At 45.6% G+C, this 18,802-nt stretch overlaps 2 protein-coding genes across 2 annotated transcripts; one reads left to right on the top strand and one right to left on the bottom strand.

The window, feature by feature from the left end:
* Positions 1-6,790: 6,790 nt before the first annotated feature.
* F5147DRAFT_649828 (uncharacterized protein) lies at positions 6,791-8,040 on the top strand (the record flags this gene model as incomplete). Its single annotated transcript, XM_041433376.1, has 4 exons — positions 6,791-7,083; positions 7,221-7,251; positions 7,472-7,560; positions 7,722-8,040. 4 exons carry the CDS (start codon positions 6,791-6,793, stop codon positions 8,038-8,040), a joined length of 732 nt encoding a protein of 243 aa, XP_041296612.1.
* A 1,819-nt stretch (positions 8,041-9,859) lies between these two features.
* F5147DRAFT_570173 (uncharacterized protein) lies at positions 9,860-10,117 on the bottom strand (the record flags this gene model as incomplete). Its single annotated transcript, XM_041430980.1, has 1 exon — positions 9,860-10,117. A coding segment is annotated over one exon (258 nt), but the record flags the coding sequence as incomplete, so codon positions are not given.
* Between the last annotated feature and the right edge of the window lie 8,685 nt (positions 10,118-18,802).

Below are 18,802 nucleotides of genomic sequence, written 5' to 3'. Positions count from 1 at the left end.
CAAAAGGTGAGTTTTGCCAGTATCTGCAATGATCTGAAGTATTTCTGATAAGTTGTCATCTTACTAGTAGATCTTTCAAGTCGAGCCTGTGCGGTACTAGGCTTACTACAATGTTTCACACTGATGTTTGTTTGGGTTTCACTGTACTATAGTATCATTGACAATCACAGTACTACTCCTACTAGCAGTAGTACATTCATTACTAACTGTTATCCATGCCAGTGTTGCATCCTCTGTGTTGTACATACTACTACTATTATATTCAGCCATTTGCATTTCACGCTGCTAGATAAAAATAGTACTACTAAAAAGGAAGGTGAACTTGAAGCGGTGCGCTGGCCATCTATGCTGTTAGTATCAACTTAGACATTAGCTAGCATCATGCACAACTGCCTGAACTGTCTGAAGAAGTTCAAGAATGCCTTAGGTGTTACATGCCACTTGAGTCAGAACTTCTTCACGGATCTTGGCGAGAGATTTGACATGTTCCTCAGTGGTTGGCAGGGTAGAGTCGGGGAAGAGGTGAGGGATGCCTCGTGGCTCGTATCCCATCATCAGGAAGAAGGGGGAAGCATTCCTGGTGGAGTGTCTTCATGAGTTGTGGACAAACTCAGCCATGGGCAGGTGTCTTGCCCATTCGGAGGGGGTCGTCCGGCAGTAGATCCAGAGGTAGGTTTCTAGCTCTTGGTTGAGCTGTTCAGTCTGGCCATCTGTCTGAGGGTGATAAGCAGTGGAAAGCACGACTTGGTAGTCAAGGAGTCATCCTAGTTCTCTTGCTAGCTTCAAGGCAAATTGGGGGCCTTAGTCTGAGATGATCTTGTCATAGAGTCCAAAGTGCATGAACACTGTCTTGAAGAAAAGTTCAGCTACGCCTTCCGCAGTGGTCGTTTTTCTGCAAGGGCAGAGAATTACCCCCTTCGTAAGACCATGGTCTACCATGACCATGACAGAGTCGTAGCCGGTGCTCTCGGGGAGGTCAGTGATCAGGTCAACAGAGACCTGAGAGAAGGGCCGGAGGGATGATGAGGGTATCGGAGTGAGCGGAGGGGTCATCGGATGGGTGTTAACCTTTATTTGCTGGCACATAGCACAACCATCAACATATTTCTGGATAAAGGAGCCCATGCTGGGCCACCAGTAAGCCTTTTTGATGTTCCATTCAGTAACAGAACGGCCGGGGTGACCTGCAGTGGGGTGGTCATGGTGCAGTGCGAGCACGCGATGCCTGAGGTTGGGAGGCATGTAAGCACGATCTTTGTAGAAGAGGACACCATCAGTGAATCTCCAGTCAGAAAGTGCGGATTTCATCGGAGGTGCGCACACCCCGGAAAGAGCGTCCAGAGCTGTTTTTACAGTCTGGTCAGAGGGGTCGTCCGAGAGCCGCTGGAATTCATCAGCAAGCTCGGTGTCGATGAGGCGGGTGAAGAGGGAGTCTGGGAGAAGGACATGGTCCTCATTGTCATGACCAGACCGGTCATGGTCCGGTCGACGGGACAAGGCATCTGGTGTGGCAAGTTTCATACCAGGAATGTGATGAAGTTCCAGGTCGAAATTGGTGAGCGTGAGATGCCACCGAGCCCGTCGTTGTGTGAGTCATTGAGCAGAGCGGAAGTAGATCAGGTTCTTGTGGTCGGTAAACACCACAACTGGGTGGGCATTCCCTTCCAAGAAGTGCCTCCAGGCCTGGAGGGCATGGATGATGGCAAGGAGTTCCCGATCATAGATCTTGTAGTTTTGTTCTGCTGCGTTCAGGGACTGGGAGAGGTAACCACATGGGTGGTAATCCCCATTGCTATCTGTCTGGAGCAGTACTGCCCCGGTCACGAAGAGAGACACGTCAGTTGCAAGTGCAAACTGACATGAAGAGTCTGGGTTCCTCAGAACCGGTTCCATGGTGAAAAGCATCTTCAAACACTGAATTGACGCTTTGGTAGAATCCGACCATGCGAAGGAGACTTCCTTCTTGGTGAGGTCCAGGAGGGGTTGCGCTGAAGGTTCAATGATACAGCGAGGCACGAACAATGCTCCTGACTGTATCTATAAATGTTGTAAGGTCGCGTGCTGCCTAGTCTGCTATACTTGAGACGACAAGTGCATTCGACCCTAAAGGGGAAGCGAGTGCAGCAAGGATCTAGTAGTAGGCGCCGAAGGCGCTACTGGTTGGCAAATGCAAAGCACGGGAAAGCGCAGGTGCGCGCGAGGCGCGGGAATGCGCGTGTGTGTATGCGGAAACAAGAGAGAGTAAGAGTGAGTTTGCTTAAGTGATGATTAGACACTAGACAAGAGGTGAGAGATGCAAGCTGAGAGATGTTATATGCGAGGTGCCAAGGAATAGATTTCAACTATGCTCTGCTGGGTAGTAAATGGGTATTGTTCTCATTCAGTCCTCTGTCGTTCCTCCTTTTTTAATAGTATGTACTGCTGGTACTTATATATGGTGCCTAAGCGCTGTCATGCGGAGCCGAAGTGCTACCGAGCAAGGTATGTAAAGATATATGTAAGTAAGGGTCCATGATAAAAATAAAGGTGGAACGATATGCAAATAAGGGAAATGGAAATATATGCACTAGAGAGCTTGGTGGACAGTGGATGGATGCTTCTGGATGGCTGGCGCTATAGGGCGCTCAAGTGCGGGAAAGTGCGCGTGCATATACATCGTGAAGCGCGGGAAAGGTACGCGTGCGAGTTGCGCGTTGCGCAGGAAAGCTGCACCTTGTATAGGAATAGCTGCAGGTAGCATACAGACTGATGCTACAAGTTCATGCTGTGTACTCCTTGGTGAAAACTGCGATATTGCACAGTGAGAGGCACGAGTCTCTACAGCGCAATGTCAGAGTAGTGGGGGATGAAATGCCAGTAGAAGTTGCAGAACCCGAGGAAGGACCATACATCCTTGACAGACGAGGGCTGCTGCCATTCACTGATACCCTTTAGTTTGGCAGGGTCCATAGTGACCTGTCCTGGTCGGATGATCATACCGAGGTATTCGACCTCTTGAGTGTCGAAGGTGCATTTCTCAGGTTTGAGGGAGAGGGACTCCTTGTAGAGTTTCTCCAACACGCAGCGGGTTCAATGCTGGTGTTCATCTAAGTCATCTGAAAAGATAAGGATGTCGTCCATATAGACGATTAGCCATCCTTCGTTCAGTTCTTCTGCAAAAGTCTGGTTCATGTAAGCTTGGAAAGTTGCGGGGGAGTTGCATAATCCAAAAAAACATTACCTTGGGCTCGAAGAGCCCATATGAGGTGGAGAATGCGGCTTTCCACCTGTTGTCAGGGTGTATTAGGATATTGTTGTATCCTGAGCATACATCGACCTTTGTGAACCACTGAGCCTTGTTGAGTTTTGCAAGCAAGGGTGGGATCAGAGGGAGTGGGTACGCCTTCTTGATCATCCATTCATTGATGTACTGGTAGTCTTGACATGGTCGCAAGGATCTGTCCTTCTTTCCGACAAAGAAGAATCCAGCAGCCTGAGGGGACTTTGAGGGCTGGATGAAGTCTTTGGCAAGGTGTTCGTCCAAGAAGGCTTTGACCGCATTGGTTTCCTTCTGGGAGAGTGGATAAGCTCTGAAAGACTTTGGGATGAAGCCTTTGATTGTTTTGATTCTATGGTCAACCCCCGGTCGAGAGGGAGGGAGCTTGCTGAGACCATCTTTCGCAAAGATGTCAGCAAAATCATGAAGATAAGAAGGTACCAATTCCTCAAATGATTTCTTCTTCTTTTCTTGCACGTCCTCCCTGGCAAATTCCTGAGCTTTGTTGGAGGTCTTTGTGTATTCCTGCTGGCTAGTGAGGATCCACAGGTTTTGGAGAGGCTTTGCCTGTTTTCGCAGGGCTTTCTGGACCTCCTTTTCAGAGGTCCTGTCAAGTGTGAGAGGGAAGTCAAACATGACGTTCTCGATGATCTGGACGGAGGTTCCGTCAGGAGCATATTTCACTAAAATTTCATCGTCAGTGAGAGGGTAGGTGGAAACATCCTTAACTTCATCCGCTGCCTGGGTTTGTCCAACCCAGACATCGTTCATAGTGTTGAAGTTGATATCTTCAAAGGGCATGGTCGGTGGTGCCAGTTTCTTGGCGTTCTTGTGCTCCTTGATTTCTTCGAGTACAGGCCTTCTCTCCTCGGAAGAGATAGGGTTTAGCCTTGCTCTCTTTGCGGGATGCATTGAGAGCTTTCCTCCACCTCCTTTGACCATCTGGTCGCAGGCAGGGAGATCATGTTTGCCTTCCAGTCGATATTGGGAATCATAGCACTAAGCCATGGTTTTCCAAAAAGTAGATTGTCATGCTTGGAAAGTTTTGTTACATTGAACTTTCCATACATAAGTCTCTTGTCGAGACAAATGAAAAGCATGCAGTGATGGGTAACCTGTCCTGCAGAGGACGGGCTCCCATCTACTGTGGTGATCCGGAAGGGTTTCTTGAGTAGGTGGGTTCGGATCCCATTTCGCTTGACAAAGTCATAGCTAATGAAGGTCCCACCTGCCCCGGAGTCGATAATCACGGTAGTTGGAACAGTTTTGGCACTGCAAGAAGAGAATAGTGTCACCGGGACATGAAACTCATTGGATTTCCCAACAGCTTTAGTATACAATGCGCAGATAGAGGAAATTGACTGTTCAACAATTCCTCACTTCAAAAATCCTTCCTTCCGACTCAGTTGACCTCCAGGTCTTCCTCGTCAGAAGACTCGTCAAGCTGGCGGACACCAGACTTGCTTGGCTTCTTGCCAGTGTCTTCTTCATCATTCTTGTCTCCTCGGCGCACCTTCAGGTGGAACCGGGAGTCATTTGCTCAATGGCCTTTCTCCTTGCATTTAAAGCAAAGGCCTTTATCGAAGCAGTCTTGTCGCTCCCTTGGTGTGAGGGTGCGATCTACGTCCATAGTGTTAGGGTCACATTGGTGAACCTGGGGCCTGGGGACGTGCCGGTTGCTGGAGGGGTGTACCAATCAGTTGTTGGAAGTGACCGCTCTGCCACACTTGTAGTTAGACTCAAGCTTGACAACTGCAGTATACCATTTGTCGATGGTGGTAGGGACGGTCTCCATTGTATAGACGGCAGTGCGGAGCCCAGTCTTTAGGCCTCGTTCAAAGAAGTGGATGAGCATGAGGTCCTGCTTGACACTTGCGGTGGAGGCGAGGGTTTTGAAGGATGCAATGTAGGGCATCACATCTCCAGTCTGCACCAAGCATTGGAGCTTGGTCATGGCTTCGACTTGTCAATCGATAGGGGTGGAAAGAGGCGGTGAACTGGGTTTTGAAGTCTTTGAATGAGCCAAAATCCACTGGAGTCTTGGTGAAGGCTTCACGGTAGAAGGTGTCCACCCAGATGCGAGTGTCTCCTCCTATCATGTACTGGAGGGCGACGGCAACCTTGGTTTGGTCGGTGTTGTAGATCGTCAGGTTAATGGGGAAGTATGTCTCCACAGAGTGGAGCCATCGTTCAGCATCATCGATGCTTCCTTCATAGTTCTGGGGTGTGCCAGCTTTTATTTCAGCCTTGGTCACAGTCGGTGTCAGTTGGGTGCCTCCAGACATTCTTGTTCTGGGGTTCAAGTTGAGGTTACCATACAGTTGTTTGTCAGGAAACTTGTCAGAGGACGTGTGGTCTGCTTCTGATTCTTCTGGTTTGGAGTCAGGAGTGTTGGGGTTGTGTTCCCAAGGGTACTTCCTGATCCAGGTAGTCGTGGTGTCTGTTTATCAATGGGGTGCCGCACGGATGGTGGGGTGTCGAGGGGAAACTTGAATCTTTTGTTATGCACTCAAATAGATCTGTTATGTGGAGCCCTAAGAGGGGCATCATCCGCTAATGTTCGTGACGTAACCAGAAGGATCCAGTATAGCGGGTGAGACTGGCGACGTTGAGTCAGCAGCGATCACAGGCGCGCATGTCACGTGACTTCTAAGACGGATGTCTGTGAATTCACCAGGCTCAAAGTAAGGACAGTCTTGTCCAAACGATGAGTGTCGATTGAGGTAGACTTAGCTATGAAGAGCAACTAAGAAAAGATACTTTAGAGACTGAAGCTGAGAGGCTTCAGAGGGAAGTATGTTCCAGGGAAGATTGAGTAGATTCAAGTTAGAGAATCTAGTACAGAGTGACCAACTACTTATACTAAGTGGAAGGGGTTAAGGGCAAGGTTACCGCACTGTAGGTAAGGGTAAAGGGGAAACGAGAATGGTATAGGTGCATTGGCAACACAGCCAGATTAGTGAGGGGTGGTCGAATGTGGAATGAGACTGAGAAACATTGGAACGATCCAATGGTAAGAATACAACGTGTAGGAAGCACAGTCAGAAGAGAACAAGAAAGGAAAGCCACATTGGTGGCATGAGTCAGACCAAGTCAGAGATGCAGGACCACATTGGTGGTCGAATCATAAGAGGAACGTGTGTGCACGTGAAGGAGGCGGGTGATGCGAGGGACGGGGATGGCCCCAAGGATCCAGTCAACAGATAGTCGGTATAGGAGGATGAGCCGGTAGATGGTGAGGGCGAGGACGAAGGGAAAATGATAGGGGGGCCACATGACTGATATTACTTGTAACAGGTACATTCTGAAACTCGAATTGATGCAAAGTGTTGTGCCGAGTGTCTATCAAGTTGGTTCTCTCATACAGTGGTCAGCTGACACCACAGAATGAGCTCACATAACTCTGATCAAGGATCCAGCAGAATTGACAAATAACCAGAACTATGATCTCCAGACATGTTGATATCTGGATTGCATCAAAAATGTCGACATTTTCAAACTGCAACATTTATTGCACAGCAATCGCAGTCTCAGATGGATACTGCCACCGCTGGATATGGAGATGATGACTTGGATGATGGGATCAATGGTGTCGAGGGCGCTGATGAGGCAGACAATCTACAGGCTACCATTAGTGATCTCTGGGGGACAGGCCGTGTTATAACAAATTTCTTCAAGAAGGCACAGCTTGCTTCATTGTCCACCACAGCACCCAGACCACTCCGCATGTTCATCACTGGCTCCACCGCTATCCATCTTATTTTTGACCCCTCGTTACAACATCAAGCTATTGACAATATCGCCGAGAAGTTCTGTTTGCCTGACTTGTGAGCAGCACTCACCAATTACATTCAACATGAGGGTCAGATTGTTCAAAACCTTCGAGTCTACAAGTTGACAGGACAACGTCAAGTATCACCAAACATGAATCTTCTGTTCAAGCACCTTGATATTTGGTTCAAAGTGCACATACAACAGATGCCACACCACAGCAGGTCAGCCCTCCTTCCTGCTCTGATGGTCAGTGCATCTCTGCCAGATGCTAACTGGAAGCATGGCCGCTATGATGCTGCCATATTTACTGTTGATGGAACTGAACAATGGCCTGCTAGTAGGCTTCAAGGTGACTTAATATATGCTTCAGTGTTTTTTGTACTGAGGAACACAATCTACTAGGACACGTTGTTGTTGAGGTTCACCTCATCATGTTATCAGTTTTACTGCCAGGCAGAACTCTCCCATGGGCTTCACATTTCCTTACCTACATCCAATGTCTCGACATGGTACCTCAGCAATGTGGAGAGGTATTGGAATGCACCATGCAGATGCATGTTCTAAAATGTGCCACATGTGCAGGAGTGATGCCTTTTGGGGACATCCTTCCCCTAGATCAACTTCGCTCCTTCGCTCATATTATTCCCTGCTTTGGTCCTGTTGCTGACACTCATGTGACATCAACAAACAGCTCTAAGTTCGCTCAATCATTTTTCCTCAATAAGTACATTGATAAGGATTTTTATTATGCCATTGTAGAGACTCATGCCTCTCACTGTGCAATATCGCAGTTTTCACCAAGGAGTACACAGCATGAACTTGTAGCATCAGTCTGTATGCTACCTGCAGCTATTCCTATACAAGGTGCAGCTTTCCTGCGCAACGCGCAACTCGCACGCGTACCTTTCCCGCGCTTCACGATGTATATGCACGCGCACTTTCCCGCACTTGAGCGCCCTATAGCGCCAGCCATCCAGAAGCATCCATCCACTGTCCACCAAGCTCTCTAGTGCATATATTTCCATTTCCCTTATTTGCATATCGTTCCACCTTTATTTTTATCATGGACCCTTACTTACATATATCTTTACATACCTTGCTCGGTAGCACTTCGGCTCCGCATGACAGCGCTTAGGCACCATATATAAGTACCAGCAGTACATACTATTAAAAAAGGAGGAACGACAGAGGACTGAATGAGAACAATACCCATTTACTACCCAGCAGAGCATAGTTGAAATCTATTCCTTGGCACCTCGCATATAACATCTCTCAGCTTGCATCTCTCACCTCTTGTCTAGTGTCTAATCATCACTTAAGCAAACTCACTCTTACTCTCTCTTGTTTCCGCATACACACACGCGCATTCCCGCGCCTCGCGCGCACCTGCGCTTTCCCGTGCTTTGCATTTGCCAACCAGTAGCGCCTTCGGCGCCTACTACTAGATCCTTGCTGCACTCGCTTCCCCTTTAGGGTCAAATGCACTTGTCGTCTCAAGTATAGCAGACTAGGCAGCACGTGACCTTACAACATTTATAGATACAGTCAGGAGCATTGTTCATGCCTCGCTATATCATTGAACCTTCACCGTCTCCAAGTTGAATGCAGCTGAATATTAATACTAGCTCTATGTATTACTTTGTACCTACTAGTTTTCTTTGAAAATTCACCTAGATTTTCCTACATGCCCTGTGACTGCTGTATCATGCTATCGGCCACTACCGCTATGACATCTACAAGCGCCTGTAAGCGCCGTAATCTACTGTAATATAATCAAGTGTTAATATTAGATTTTAACCGGTTGCTATGCATCACTGTGGATGCTGTAAGTTACCACAGGTGGCTGTACTTGGCTGGGGCACTACACTATTTTTAGGGTTTTGCTGATGTTAATCAGATATGTCTGGTGGAACCCACAAAATGTATGAAGTAATATATACCAATAGTAAAGTACATGGATCTAGTTTTTTCACATCTGTTCTTATCTTACTGTATATATTTCAACTCTACTTTAACTTGTACCATTAGTTTTCCTATGATAATATATGTGGTATAACATCAATCTTTTGTGCCAGCAAGGTTGACACTACACAACAGACATGATTCCAATCAGGGAACTATGCACTTATTTTGTTACTGATATTTTCGTGCAAGAACAAGTACTGAAAGATCTGAAATGTTTATGCTTGCTGTACTACATGAGGTTGGCATATTCTAACTCATCATGTACATACCACAACTGTCACAATTGGTAACTTACTGGTGGACATTCTGGTGGACATTGCAAACAGCCATCAACAAAGTTCAATTTAGGTAGCCCACGACAGCCATCATTGATAACTATTAAGTGTAATTCTAAGTCATTACGATAGAGACATCACAACTATGCGGAAAGACCATTTAGTATCAATATGGGATTTGTTTTATAACTTGCAATTACTAACTGGTTCACAATGCAGAGAGTCACCATGAAGTTCTGCTTAGGCAGCAAGTGACCATTGCATAGGGTTCCGCACGGGTAACACCGTGGGCCAGAAACTCAACACCATACCCGTACCCACCAACACCGCACCCGCCACAGGTACGGGTACACACCGACCCATAAACACCGCGGGGGTACATACCGACCCATAAGCACCGCAGGTACATTAGCAAGAAGAGTGTATTAACAACTCGGACAATAAAATAATCGGACGACCTGCACAAAGAAGCTCGCGGAGTTCACGGTCATTGACTATATTAACCAGGCGATTGCTTTCAGTGATCTGTTTCACCCGTCAAGCACTGAAACTGATGTTAACATCAAGAAATTACACAGATTCAGATCATTTACCAAACTTCCGGGTTTGTATGTGTCCGATGAGGGTAATGAACGGGCTGTTGGCCTTGGCGTGCAAATGCTGCATAGACGGAGCCACTATTAGTAGTGCTAACATCCTTACCCTTCATGGCATTGTTGACAGCATCCTCGCCAAAGCATCCAATGGCATGGCGCTTCAGATTAGTCGTCAAAGACTTATCCCTTGTATCCTGATAGCGGCGCATGCCACCTAAAGCTGTCTTACACTTCCGTGCATTGCACGGAAAAAATGACACAAGCGGCCATTGCGACTCGTCGGTGAGTGGACTTGTACTAAACGGTTCTCGAGTTTTTGCCTTGGCTTTATGGTAGTAACTCGAGCTTCTCTGTAGTAAAGTGTCAGCTTGATAAATGGGTTAATAGAATGAATCACAGGGCGCAAAAGACAGGACAGAAATCAGTATAGCATTTAATTGTGATCCTCAAGCTCTCAGAGATTCAGGGAAAGGTGGTATGGAGAATCCTAGCATGGTGTTCAAAGGCTGTCAAAGTTCCCAATTTGGTAGGTCATACCCGTCCCAACACCGCCAACCTGTGGTAAAGGGTCAGGGTGTGCTCAAGGGTATGAATATCCTACACCGTACCCGTACCCGCCAAACCCGTTAGCATAGAACCGCGGTGTTACCCGTACCCATGCATTTCCCTACCGTTGCAGTCGAAAACTGCTAGTGTATGACAATATGTTGCCCTAGAGTTATCATGACTATGAGGGACGACCATTCTGGATCAGTATTACACTGGTCATGTAACTCATGAGTATCACCTCGTTGAGATTGTAAACAGTCATCACAAAGTCTACCTTAGGCAAGAGATGACAATTGTGTTGGAGAGATGCAGGGCTTCTTACAAAAGCTTATCTATCAAGTATCACGGTCATGAGATATTATGAGACATATATTAATTTGTTGAAGTTGGGTCTGTATTGCACTTTCTTATCCTTGAATGGCATTGTGCTTTGTGTATATATTTGTTTGTCTTCAGATATAATCTAGTAGATATCTGTTATGAACTAGGATAGTTCTAACAACAACAACTCGACAGAATTACAATTGTTGAGATTCTAAGTCTCTCAGAAAAGAGAGAGAGTTCAGGACTTAGTCGAAGGAGTGCTTCAACTAAGAATCAGGTATCAGACGACTTAAGATTGGGGGTCTTAAGTGAAGGATGTTCTGGTAAAACCTAGTAAGATTCAAGTAAGGAATACAAGTGTAATACACTGTGCTTAAATAGATCCATATGTGCACACAGACCAAGATAATTGTGAGAAATATCGTACACACCAAGAAAGGAAGGCATATTGTATAAGTACAAGGGTAAACAGATAGTGATTGTAACATTACCCTCTTACTATGCATAAAGTCACCGACTTTACTCATCCTGGTTAGCCCAGTAAATGGGGTCATCAGAATAGTCAAACTTGTCATCACCTCCTCCAGTAAGGTGCTCTTCTCAGTAAAGGGCTTCTTCTTCTTGACACTGGAGAATATGAGTGTCATCCAAGGATTTCCCCCAGGCACTCAGTTTTTGGTAGAATCCTTCATCCTTCCAAGTAAGTGTTGTAGGGGAGGACTCGGTGAACTTAGGGCAATATAGGGAGAGGTGTCCCAGCGATAGCTCTCTGCATATCCTGCAATAGTAGTTGGGACAAGCGGTCTGGCAATGTCCGGGAGATTTACAGTAATGGCATACACAATTTTCATCTGGGTTTGATGAGGAAGGTCGAATAATAATAGGGGGAGCAGGGCAGGAACTTAATGCTTCATCCTCACTTGAGGCTCTTTTCTTTCCCTTTCCTTGATATCCTTGCCTGGGGGACCTCCTCTTATGGTTAGTCTGAGATCTGATTTGAGCAACTTCATCCTTTGCTACAACGTAGATAGAGGTGAGTGGCATAGGGATTCACTCTGCTTCCGTGATTAACTCAGTGTACTCTGCAGGAGTGGTAGGACCAAGGGCTTGAATAGGAACAAGGGCATCTATGAATGTAGGCGGGGTAAGCGTGGCTGGGATTGCCATAGGTGGATGGATGTGTAGCGCCTTAAGCGCTTCGGTGAGAGCAATAATTTCATCAGGAGGGGGGTTCAGCTCGTTGACTACAATTTCTTCATGAGTGGCAGGAAAGGCAGTATAAAGATGTTCTGGGTGCTCTACAGTCTCTACTGGAGCATTGACCATGTTGGACGTGGTTGCAGAGGCTGACGTGGCTACCTGTAGTCCCAGCTGGGTTTCTCCTTGTAGGTTAAGAATCATTGCATTGGTGATTTCTGTAAGGCTGTTAACAGCAGCCAATAGCTCATCAGACACACAAGGAGAGGAACAAGAATTCCACCATCATAGGAAGGTGGAGGGGTTGCAGTTATTTGTTCAACTGGTTGTGGAGATGGTGGACAAGTGACTCTGGTGATTCGCTCAGCAACAACATGAATAGCCATCTGAATATCAGACTTAACCTCCTCAGGGATAAGATGCAGAGTGTAAGCACAAATGTGTTTCTGTAAATGCATGATACCATGCTGAACACATGGTTCCTCCACATGTTGAATGAGCCTCTCAAGGAGGTCGGTGGATCTGATGATATTGACAATGAGGTTGATGGAGAAGGTGTTTCTGTTGATAAGGATTTTGTTGATTTTGATGGCATGTTGTGGGCAGAGGAGTGCGGTGTGACACTTACACCCTCCCTAGGCTGCAAAGCGTGTCTTTTGATATAGGTGTCAAGGAGTATGGAGAGATATATGTTCCATCTCATCTTCTGGTAATTCCAATGGCAAGGATAACTTGTTCAATGCTATCTGACATACTCCCACAGGCATATCCACTCCGCACTTCCGTTCCACACTGTCCATCCATGCCCTTTCCGTGTCCGTCTATCTCTGTTGGTGCATATTCATTTTCTCTCGGTTTGACTAAACGATATCAAGGCTTATTACATGTAACCATGTATTCTGTTCCGTGTGCTCCCTCATTACATATTACTTATCTGCCTCGTTTCATCGCTACAGTTCTCACCTACGGGTTCTGGACGTTCATGCAGTAGGATAAAGTCTCACGTGCTACATACAGTACAGTACTTCCCTTCCCTTGGACGCTACCTTTGTTTTGTGGAGTCACTTAGACATTCCTAGTATTATTGATCAATTGACAAGCTTTGTTCACTTCTCACTTTGAACCTGCGTGTTCTTGACCGCTCTGAGAATGCGCCTCTAAGTTTTCCTTACCTAGGCTCTGCGCGGATCCAAACCGCTCTCAGTTTCCGACTTAGCATTTTCATACCTAGTTATACCTTGGCCTCAAACCTCATCTATACCTAGCTGCTACTTGCGGAACCGCGCTTTACCTAGGATCCTCTCGCTTTCATTCATTTCTCATCGCGCACTCACCGGACCTGCGGTCTCGCTTTCGCTCTTACCAGCGGACTCGCTTTTCTAAGGTCAACTTAGTTCTTTTCCGTTCCGTGTTTGCTCCCTTCACATTATACTTGAAGGAAGTGCTTCATAGCAATCCTCTTGGGTCGAGACAACACACCCGCACTCAGTTGGATTTATTAGTGCTCTAGCTTTCTTGCTGGCCAGTCACTATTACTTCTTCACAGCGGCCTCGATGAGGGTAAGGTCTTCAATTTCAGAGATGAAGGATTCAAATCTTCCTTCATTGGAGGAGACGTTGATGGGGGCAAACACAGATTCATATGGAAGGGTGTAGGAGACTGGGAAGGGCATTCTGGTTGTTGAGATGATGTAAGAACGATGCAGTTGGAATAGCAATTGATGTTAGAGCGAGTATTTTCCTTTATAAGTTGAGAGGGCTTCTCTGGTGTTTTCCAGGTTTTCTTCAAGGATCCATTCATTACTGGCAGAGGAATATCCTTTCCATGATACCAGAAAATGGCAACATTTGCTGATGCCTTTATGGGCAAGGATGGCTTTGATTTCATATTCCTCTTCTTCTAGAATGTCAGGTGGGGGTTCCAGGAAGTTCGGACTGTGAACGTCATTTTTGCTATAGGAGGATAGCTGAGAAGCATGAAATGTGGGATGTATCTTCCATTGTGGAGGTAATTGGAGTGTGAAAGTAATCAGAGATAGTACTGTGGAGACAGGGAAGGGGCCATATTGTTTTGGAGCGAGCTTCCAGGAAGGGAGTTTCAATTGGAGATTGGTTGCAGATAGCCATACCTTATCGCCTACTTTCCATGGTTGATATTTTTGACCAAAGGATCTTTCCGCCATTCATTGCATAGCAATGTTATGGCAGGCAATTGCTTCTTCTCTTATCTTTTGGAGGAGTTGGACTCATTCTTCTGCAGCAGGTACTTTCAAATCAGCCAGAATGTGGGGGATTGGTTTAGGTTCATATCCCATCATGATAAAGAAGGGGGAAGCGTTTCAGGTGTTGTGTTTCCTGTGGTTATGGACAAATTCAGCCATGGGAAGATGTTCCACCCAACTAGCTGGGTCGTTCTGGCAATAGATTCATAGATACATTTCTAATTCCTGGTCAAGCCATTTGGTTTGTCCATCGGTTTGCAGGTGGTATGCGGTAGAAGGGGCAATAGAATAGCCTAGGAGTTGAGCCAGTTCTAAGGAAAATTTCGAAAGAAATTGTGGTTCACAATCAGAAATGACCTTGTCGTGTAATCCGAAGCGTTTGAACGCGTGTTTAAGGAAGAGTTTGGCTACTCCTTTGGAGGAAATAGTCTTGTGGCAAGGAGTAATTATCACCCCCTTGCTAAGCCCATGGTCTACCATGACCATAACAGAGTCAAAACTGGAAGACACCGGAAGGTCGGTGATAAGATCAACGGAAATCTGCAAGAACGGCCTTGTGGCAGAGGAGGAAATAGGGATGAGAGGTGGGGTAATGGGATGGGTATCAGCTTTCATTTGCTGGCAGACAGCACAGCCATCAACATATTTCCAGATGAAAGCTCCCATACCGGGCCACCAAACTTCGCATTTAACCAATTCCTCAGTTTTAAAGTGACCAGGATGGCCTGCAGTGGGATGGTCATGGTAACGGTTCAATATAATTTTGCGATGATCAGGGGAAATGTAGGCACAATCTTTGTAAAACAACATTCCAAAGTCGATCTTCCAATCAGTTAGAGTGGATTTCATGGGAGGGAGACAAATGCCATTGAGAGCATCGACAGCAGTAGTGAAGATGGGGTCACTTAGAGGGTTGGAAGTAGCAAGGGTAGTACAAAGATCATCATCGATAAGCTTGATGAACATGGAGTCGGGAAGGAGGATAGTGTCTTGATTATCAGAGGATCCATCATCGTAATCTGGTCAATGGGATAAAGCATCTGGCACAGCTAGTTTATGATGCAATTCCAGATCAAAGTTCATTAGAAGCATCTGCCATTGTGCTTGTCAATGGGTTAAATGTTCTGCTCTCCTGAAATAGAGTAGGTTCATATGGTCCATGAATACTATAACGGAAAAAAGATGTCCTTCGAGATAATGTCGCCATTCTGTAAGGGCACGAATGATGGTAAGGAGTTCATAGTCGAAGATTTGGTAATTTTGTTCAGTGGGATTGAGCGACTGAGAGAGGTAAGCACAAGGGTGATAGATGCCATTTTCATCAGTTTGTAGCAGAACTCCTCCTGTAGCCACTAGGGAGGCATCCATGGCAATGGTGAATTGTTTCAGTGGATCAGGGTTACGAAGCACAGGATGGGTTGTGAAGCAAATTTTCAGATGATCAAATGTTTGTTGACATTGGGGAGTCCGAAGAAAAATGGCATCTTTCTTTGTTAGGTCTATGAGGGGATGAGCGATATCAGAATAATGGGCCATGAAGGCTCTGTAGAAATTGCAGAATCCCAAAAATGACCGGACTTCTTTGACAGAAGTGGGAGTAGGCCAGTTGTCTATGCCATCGGTTTTTGCTTTATCCATTTCTACACATCCAGGTTTGATAACCATGCCAAGGTATTCAACTTCTTGAGAGTCAAACATGCATTTCTCCGGTTTCAAGAATAACTTTTCTTCCCTGATTTTTGTCAAAATCCTTTTCATTTGAATGTGATGTTCTTCGAGCATCTTTGAGAAGATCAGGATGTCGTCCATGTATATCACCAGCCATCCTTCATTGATTTCTGGCCAGAACTTGTCATCCATATATGCTTGGAAAGTGGCAGGTGAATTGCACAACCCAAAGAACATTATGGTTGGCTCAAAAAGTCCATGTTCCATAGTAAATGCGGTCTTCCATCTGTCTGCAGGGTGAATACGGATGTTGTTATAACCAGATCTGATATCCATTTTAGTGAAGAAGTTTGCACCATGTAACTGTTCAATAAGGGTTGCTGGAAGTGGAAGAAGATAGAAGTTCTTTATCGTTTGATCGTTAAGAAGTTGGTAGTTTTGACAGGGACATAGTTCTCCACTCTTCTTTCCCACAAAGAAAAATCCAGTTGCTTGCGGAGATTTCGATTTTGTGATAAAACCTTTTGCCAGGTTTTTGTCAATAAATTTCTTCACAGCGAGTTGTTCTTTGGGAGACAAAGGGTATACTTTAGATGTCCTGGGGAGAAAACTGGGTTTTGTTTCTATGCAATGATCAATCCCTGGTCTTTCTAGGGGAAGTTGATTTAGTCCGTCTATGGCGAATACATCCACAAAATCATGGAGATAAGCGGGCATGAGTTCTTCAAAGGTTTTGTTCTGCTTCTCCTTTTCGTCTTTAGCAAATTCTTGCGCTTTGTTGCTAAATTTAAAAGGGGAGATGATAGGTAGTTGTTCCAAAAAAGATGTTCTGTCTTTGGTGAGAGGGGTGTCGAGAGAGATGTCCGTTATGATCCTCATAAATTCTCCATTAGCATTGTATTCCACCAAGAATTCTTCATCATCAAGTTCATAGGTGGAGACATCAAGTTCAGGTGGGGCAAACCAGACATCTTCTTTGGTGTTGAAACAGTCATCATCTTCAGTGGGTATCAATGGAGGGACGTCTTCAAGGACTTCTTCTATAGAGGTGGAGAACTTTGATGGCTCCTTCCTTAATTTAGAGTTTTCCCATTTTGTTTTTGGAAGTTTGGATAATGCAATACTTTCTTCTATCTTGATAGATTTCGGAGTCTGGGGAAGGGAGAGAGATCGTTTGGCCCAGTCGATGGAAGGGTTCATTGCCTGGAGCCAATGGATTCCTAAGAGAATTTGATCCCTGGGTCCTAAATTGGTAATGTTGAATTTTCCTATCATGGTATATTCGTCAATTTTGATGATAAGGGTGCAGTAACAATCAACTGGTCTACTGCTGAAATAACTTCCATCTGTGGTTCGGATATGAAAAGGTTTTTTCAGTTTTCGAGATTTTATCCCAAGTTTCTTTATGAAACTTCTGGAAATATAAGTTCCGGAGGCTCTGGAATCAACTACTGCGCTTGTTTCAACATTCTTCTGCGTTCAAGAGATGAGGGTAATGGGAACACAGTTCTTTCTTTTCATTAACAGCTTGTATCAAATGTACAGGTTCTGTTGGAGGTTCCATCGTTGATATGGTTCTCTAATTTAAAAATCCTCCTGAATATGTCTAGTTTCCTCTTCTTCTTCTACCTTGTGGACAAAGGGTGGTCCTTTCTTCTTCTGTGGGCATTCCCTAGTGTGATGCCCGATTTGGTGGCAGGTGAAACATTTTCCAATGTGCATATGCTTCTGTCAATCTGCTTCAGTAAGCCAATCAATCACCATGGCATCGCGATTTCTGGTTGGTACAAATCTCTGATCTCCAAATCTCCTTTTCTTCTGTTGCACTGGGAGACGAGATCTGATGGATTGCAACTGTGTATAGCAGTTGTCAATATCTATGACAGTGGCGATGTAGTTGTTGAAGCTCTTTGGGATGTTTCCTGTGTTGAATAACTTTATAAGTATCCCAGTGTTGAGCCCTTGTTGGAAGTAAAAGATTTTGGTGGTTTCTTCCTTGATCTTTGCTTGGGCAAGCAGCCTTTGGTAATTGGCAATATAGGTCTGCAGATCTCCATTCCCTTGCTTAAGGAGTCCTATTTTTGCCATGGCAGTTCCGGAAGGGTCGATGGAGGAAAATGTTTTGTTGAAGGCTTCTAAGAAGTCCTTCATGTTTCTGTATCCCTTCTTCTGTTCAGAGGAGTCGACAAACTGTGCATCCTCTAGGAACTCTTCTTTCCATAGTCTGGCATTCCCTTCATTCATGAATGAAGTAATGAAGATAATTTGGTGTTTATCATCTTTGTGTTACGCACTCAAATAGGTCTGTTATGTGGAGCCCTAAGAGGGGTGTCGTCCGCTAACGGTCGTTGACGTAACCAGAAGGATCCAGTATGGCGAGTGAGACTGGCGACATCGAGTCAGCAGCGATCACAGATGCGCATGTCACGTGACTTTTAAGACAAGATGTCTGCGAAGTCACCAGGCTCAAAGTAAGGACAGTCTTGTCCAAACGATGAGTGTCAATCGAGGTAGACTTAGTCGCGAAGAGCAACTAAGAAAAGATACTAGAGACTGAAGCCTAGGGGCGTTCAGAGGGAAGTATGTTCCAGGGAAGATTGAGTACATTCAAGTTAGAGAATCTAGTACAGGATGACCAACTACTTATACTAAGTGGAGAGGGTTAAGGGCAAGGCTACCGCACAGTAGATAAGGGTAAAGGGAAAACGAGAATGGTATAGGTGCATTGGCAACAGAGCTGGATTAGTGATGAATGGTCGAAAGTGGAATGAGACCGAGAAATGTTGGAATGATCCAACAGTAGGAATACAACATGCGGGAAACCGCAGTCAGAAGGGATCAAGAAAGGGAAGCCACATCGGTGGCATGTGTCAGACTGAGTCATGGGTGCGGAACCACATTGGTGGTTGAGTCATAGGAGGAATGTGCATGCACATGCATAGAGGCGGGTGATGCAAGGGACAGGAATGGTCCTGA

Source organism: Suillus discolor, assembly GCF_016758755.1.
Source record: "Suillus discolor strain FC423 chromosome Unknown F5147scaffold_9, whole genome shotgun sequence".
Classification (NCBI taxonomy): domain Eukaryota; kingdom Fungi; phylum Basidiomycota; class Agaricomycetes; order Boletales; family Suillaceae; genus Suillus; species Suillus discolor.
The sequence above is the reverse complement of the archived record's forward strand: the minus strand, read 5'-3'. Positions and strand labels throughout refer to the sequence as shown.